At 33.9% G+C, this 7,000-nt stretch overlaps 1 protein-coding gene across 1 annotated transcript in view; it reads right to left on the bottom strand.

Moving 5' to 3' along the window:
* Positions 1 to 347: 347 nt before the first annotated feature.
* Positions 348 to 7,000, bottom strand: part of LOC131433986 (sodium channel protein Nach-like) — a 342,869-nt gene continuing 336,216 nt past the window's right edge. Inside the window, exon 9 of the mRNA XM_058600606.1 lies at positions 348 to 460. Coding sequence (XP_058456589.1) covers positions 348 to 460 — 113 coding nt within the window. The remainder of the gene's footprint in view (positions 461 to 7,000) is intronic.

Below are 7,000 nucleotides of genomic sequence, written 5' to 3'. Positions count from 1 at the left end.
ATTATATTTGAGAAAGGCATCATTACACCACTAGGTGGATTAAAACTGGTTTTTCTATTCGCCTACGCTTTCGTGCACGGTCCCTATAAGCACTATACGCGACGCGTGTCAAGAAATGTTAAAGTAAATAATAAATAATTTGCGCGCGGTTTTGTGGCACGATGCCCAAAAAGCACCAGTACACTCGGGCGGTTGAAATGACAATGACAATTTTCGTGATGGTTTGCTTAGAGCACAAAATTTTGAAAATTATTTAGACGTACTCTTTTTGTTATCCACCGGGAATTTCGGATATTCTTTTTTTATAAAATAATCCACAATTTTCAAGAGTGGTAATAAAAATTGTTTCAATTTTTACTAGGATAGTTGGTAAAGGAACGATGTAGACAAAAGTAGAATACTTCAATGATGCTGAGTAATGAAATCCCGAAAAACAGACCTCCTACTCCTCCTAAGGCAACTGAAAGAAAAATATATGAATAAAAATTAAATAAATTCGTAGATATTTCAGATGCTGATGGGGTGTAACTCTCGTATTGATTTTATTAAAAACCATTTAATAGATAAACAAAAAAGCGATAAAGCGGTGCAACCTCCTTAATTTTATCTTAAAATAGTTTAAATATCTATCTATTTTTATCAATGTATCTTTCAAAACTATATACAGCTATATATATATATATATATATATATATATATATATATATATATATATATATATATATATATATATATATATATATATATATATATATATATATATATATATATATATATATATATATATATATATATATATATAAATATATATATATATATATATATATATATATATATATATATATATATATATATATATATATATATATATATATATATATATATATATATATATATATATATATATATATATATATATATATATATATATGCACTGAGGTCTTTTTTTATGAGGTTTTTTTACGCGACTTTTTTTATGCGAATTTCAGAGCTATGCGGTTTTTTTATGCGAAGTTTCAGAGTTATGCGGTTTTTTTATGCGAATTTTCATAGTTATGCGGTTTTTTTATGCGAATTTTCAGAGTTATGTGGTTTTTTTTATGCGGTACGTAAATTCGCATAAAAAAAGACTTCAGTATATATATATATATATATATATATTATATATATATATATATATATATATATATATATATATATATATATATATATATATATATATATATATATATATATATATATATAACAGATCGGCTGAAAAGCTCGTATCGTTTCTATGAGAAGGCGCCACTAGAATTGAATCCATACCATTTTCAGTTAGTACCAACCTTCAAAAGATACGTGTATAAATTTGACAGATGTCTGATTATTAGTTTGTGAGATATTGCATTTTGAGTGAAGCTACTTTTGTTATTGTGAAAAAATAGAAAAAAAGGAATTTCGTGTGTTGATGAAACATTACTTTTTGATGAAAAAAAGTGCCGCCGATACCAAAAAGTAGCTTGATGAGTGTTATCCAGACTCTGCACCGGGCGAAGCAACAATTCGTAAGTGGTTTGCAAAATTTCGTACTGGTTATATGAGCACCGAAAACGATGAACGCAGTGGACGTCCAAAAGAGGCTGTTACCGATGAAAACGTGAAAAAAATCCATAAATGATTTTCAATGACCGTAAAGTGAAGTTGATCGAGATAGCTGACACCCTAAAGATATCAAAGGAACGTGTTGGACATATTATTCACGAATATTTGGATATGAGAAAGCTTTGTGCAAAATGGGTGCCGCGTGAGCTCACAATCGATCAAAAACAACAACGAATTGATGATTCTGAGCAGTGTTTGGAGCTGTTATATCGAAATAAAACCGATTTTTTTCGTCGATATATAACAATGGACGAAACATGGCTCCATCACTTTACTCCGGTGTACAATCGACAGTCAGCTGAGTGGACTGCACGCGATGAACCGAACCCAAAGCGTGGAAAGACTCAACAATCGGCCGGTAAGGTCAGAAAAGTTTATTTTGAACTATTTGAGATTATGTCACACAACTGAAAATTTTATCACAAAATTGTGATCATATTTCCGATGGCATGCAGCAAGAATTATGTTGATTCATTAGATACAACAAGAGATATTCACGATCGAAAACTTATCACTCTCTCATTGGGTAAATTTTGAAAAGGCTCTCCATAGTAAAGTAAGTCGTATACACGACAAAAAATATAAACTTTATTTCACAAATAAAAAGGTTTACAAATGCACTAAACGACTTCTTCAATAGAACTCATTACGCTGGCTCGATGCAAATGGTTTTGTTTGTCGATGCTGTTGGGTCAGTATTCCTCATCCGGTTGGTTACTTGTAGCCTGATTGGTTTGTTGGGTCATAGATTTGTCCATGGTGTACGTGGTACCTTCTATCCGCGTGTTGGTGATGAATATTGCTGTTTTTTTTGGCGTGGTCGCGATATCGAGTTATGGTACTGGATGGATTTTCTGTAATGTATATATAGATATATATATATATACTAGCTGACCCATCGAACTTCGTCTCGCCCGTTCTTTTTTTGAATTTATGTTTTCGGACAGTACAATTGTCAAACGTCTTATGCTGTTAATGTATGTTTACATTATTTTACTGATTACTTGGCTGCGATGAATTCATAAAAAAATATTGTGAATATGTTGAAAGCTTTTGTTACGCAAACATTAAGCGAATGCACCGATCGCCAAATCATCTTTTGAGTCAGTGCATCGAACAGCTATTGTAGATCTCTCTCAAACTAATGGTTTCGACATATGGGATAAAAAGTGAAGCAAAAACAACATTTACAAAAGCTGCCCTCGCGACTTGTAGTTTGTCACTTCTCGCTAGTCTGGTGACATTATTTAGTCGTGTTTGATAAATGTTCGTAGCGTGACAAACACAGGAACAATTTTCGATTAACAATTCAGCGATAAAACTTTTTTTTACTTTTAATTTACGACTTCTGGTTAGTCAGTAATTATTTAGTAAATTAGTGATATATCAGAGACTCGGATGATTCGCATGGCTAAGTTCGACTCCTCTGGTAAAAGTTTAGATGCGAGAAACCTTCTGCTTACTTAAATGAACCTTCCCACTTAGAAAAAAACGTTCAACGTTAGTCCTTCATTGGTCCAATACGTTGGATCATTGGTCCAATGAAAGTCCAATCAATCGTTCAACGGGAGGCCAACACGGGACCTTCGTTTGCCGATTTTGAAACAGACCGTTGAACCGAATGCCATTTTTTTCGTTCAACAAACCCGGCAGACAGAGGTCCATTGTTGGGCCATTTTTAACATGAGGAGTTGGAGCCCCGTTGGACTAGTTTTACTGCAAAATTTCTGAAGTTTTTTCCACTTATTTGTTTAAACTAACAATACATACCTGCACAATACTTCTACTTCACGTAGAATAACAACAAAATTTCTTTCTATGGAAAGGTAACACTTAATTTTCACACTATTTTTGCAAGAGAAAAAACAATAACAAACCGTTCCAGCAAATTGAACGAATATTTCGTGCAATATATCGTTCAACAAGCTATTTGCTATACGTTGGAAACACTACTGCCACCTACTCCACTGTTCGCCGCGGTCTACGTTCAGGAACGATAACAAAATCCTTCTGCCTGTTATAGAAATATTCCAACTATCACAATTTTAACACTTATCACACGATTTCCCTAAGTGTTAAAGACAACTTTATTTCCATGTCGCATAAATCACACGAGAATTCGATCGGAATTAAACAAAAATAAACTTATCATTTTAACCAACAGCAAAACAAAAATCTAAGGTGGAGTGAATGTTGCACTCAAAATTGTGGCTCAGTGAAAGCGACACCCAAATCGTGGTAACACCTCGTATCGATTGTGGTGACATCTGCAAATGTTCGCCACACTGATTGAGCAAATTTTACACACAGCTCATATGTGAGCCTGTATATCTGTTTTCTGTGGGTCAAGTTACCATTCTGTCAAATATTGTATCCATTAACTTTTACATGAACACTGCATTCGATTAATAGTTGTATATCAATAGTCGTCTCAATAGTCGACACCACATAATTTTGTTTAGTAACCCACCTACGATTAACGAATGGTGGAGTTCGGTACTAAGAATCTATATCAGAAAGTTTTACATGAAAATAATGTGCAATTCTTCTGTTATAGCGGAGTGAACATGAGGAGTGATTGTACCAGTATTCAGCTTATCGTTCGAGTCAATGCATAAAATCTCACAACTAATGGTTTTCAATCCCGACGCAAACGAACTTCAGCATGCTAAATGCTCTTTGTTCGATCTCAATCCTATCATTGATTTGTACAAAAATCGTTCTATAATGTGATTTGTTCAACTCACACCTACGATGGCCAACATTAATCATCTAACTGATTACATTGCACACAATGTATCTTCTGGTAAACAATATCAGAACTTTTGATCCTGTTTACAGTATAGCTAGAACACTCATGTGCGTTCCATCATTAAATCTGCCAAAATTTTGATATCCAATTAAGCACGTGGCTCGAAATGCCAAATAACATGAATCAAGTGTGCATGTGAAATCTTCACACAAAACTATTCGTTGCGCGTCAAACGAATTTTTCAACAATCTAGTATTCTTTTCTTCGACGACCAAACACTTATGCAACTCGTTGCGCGCCAAACATCAATCGTAAATCTAGCAATCATTGGCGACTTTTTCAGTGGAAAATTCCATTGTCCATACAAAATAACTTTATTGGTTTTTCCCACTTTTCCGGTAAGTTTTCTCAATTTTTTTTATGTACGAACCCGGTGGGGGTAAAAACTGACCAAACAAAAAAAATCAACTCAATCGTCCATCCGTTCTTACGTGATGCGATTACAAAGAATGATCTCTGCATTTTTAAATATATATATATATATATATATATATATATATATATATATATATATATATATATATATATATATATATATATATATATATATATATATATATATATATATATATATATATATATATATATATATATATATATATATATAAATATATTTATATATATATATATATATATATATATATATATATATATATATATATATATATATATATATATATATATATATATATATATATATATATATATAATCACTTAAAGGAAACTTGTTTCCTTCTGAAGGTTGGACATGAGTCTGGCGAGCCCTTATCAAAAAAGTAAGGGTGTGTAATGTCAGAGACATAACTGGATGTCGTGAATACGAATATGATACGCTTTATTTATGCTTCCGAATTCGAATTGGTAGTTCATCGATTGTTTGAATTGTGCAACTTTCCCCTCTTTCATTACTAGAAATTTAAACGATGCGCCCAGACTAAATTACAGATTAGTTACATTAAACATTCTGAAACGCAATTAAATATTATGAAATAAGCAGTATAGTTCTTTATAATAAAAAAATGGTGACGATTTGAATTAGTTCAGCACGCAGACTCTGAATTCTAAACCCATATTCCAGAACTAAGCTCTAAAACATGAAGACGATTTTTCGCCATGACTACCAGAATGGCTTTTATAGAGTATAGTAAAGTAAATTTTCGCATAATTCTTTAGGAGTATTATTATGGTTCTAAAAAGAACCGAATAGAAGAAGTCTGGAATAAAGAACTGGATCCTGAGTTCAAGAACTAAATTTAGAACCAATAACAGACTCAGAATCCAGTTTCAATTCTAGAATTGCAATTTCGAAACTCAAATTAGTTCCGGAATACAGTTCCAGAATCCAGTTTCAGCACGCAGGCTCTGAATTCTAAACCTATATTGCGGAACTAAAATCAGAAAATTGAACTTCTCGTTACGACTACCGAAAACCAAATGATGGCAGGTGCTCTCTCCGTCGCTGCTGGTTTATCTCTCGCGATGGCAGTCTTCTCGCCTTGATGGCCAGTAAGCGAATGAAAGTTGCTACCTGAGTGTTTGAGGTTTTAACCACGCAGAAAGCGCTCTCTCCGTTGCTGCTGGTTGATGGTTTAACTCCCGCGATGGCAGTCTTCTCGCCTTGAAGGCCAGCAAGCGAATGAGAGTTGCGACCTGAGCGTTTGATGTTTTAACCACGCAGAAGGTGCACTTTCCGTCGCTGCTGGTTGAAGGTTTAACTCCCGCGATGGCAGTCTACTCGCCAGTGATGCCACTTTTCCCTCAGGTGAAATCCGTAGATTTGGTTTCAAGTGTACTCATATTAATATATTTGCATGACATTATGATTATTATTGTGTCGTTCATTTAACCCCGTGCGTAAAATTAATAGCTTAGGGCTCTGATCCATAAAGACAGGCTTTCAAAAATAAGTAATCGGTGGCGAATAGAGGTAAGATTACCTAAATAATTAGACAAACCAACAAAATTCGGCAACAGCTATAGTAAGAAGGTGAATGGATGAGTCGTATCGGGGCTACTGTAAGCCTACCCGCTTCCACAAGTCCTTGAACTGATGATGGCTTCACTTAACAGTGGGCTCAATGCTAACCATAAACGAGAACATGTTAATGATTCTGAGCAGTGTTTGGCCATATTTAAACCTAACAAACCGGATATTTTGCCTCGATGTGTGACAATGGATGAAACATGAATTAATCACTTCACTCCGGAATCAAAACGATCATTATCTTAGTGGACAGCAATTAGTGAACCTCGTCCAAAGCGCCCGAAAGCACAACAATCGGCTAAAAAGGTTATGGCCTCGGTATTTTGGGATATGCGTGGTGTAATATTTATCGACTATCTTCAGAAAGGAAATACTATTAACAGTGAATATTATATCGCGTTATTGGAGTGTTTGAAAGCTGAAATTGCAAAGATACGACCACATATGGCAAAGAAAAAAATTCTTTTATCAAGACAACGCACTGTGTCACAAGACAATCAACTAAATTTCTGTTTGAGCTGTTAGTAGAATGTTCTCACTAATAGTACTGTTGTTGTACC

This window comes from Malaya genurostris, chromosome 3 (assembly GCF_030247185.1).
Source record: "Malaya genurostris strain Urasoe2022 chromosome 3, Malgen_1.1, whole genome shotgun sequence".
NCBI lineage: Eukaryota > Metazoa > Arthropoda > Insecta > Diptera > Culicidae > Malaya > Malaya genurostris.
Note: the sequence above shows the minus strand (reverse complement) of the source record. Positions and strands in the feature narration are given on the sequence as shown.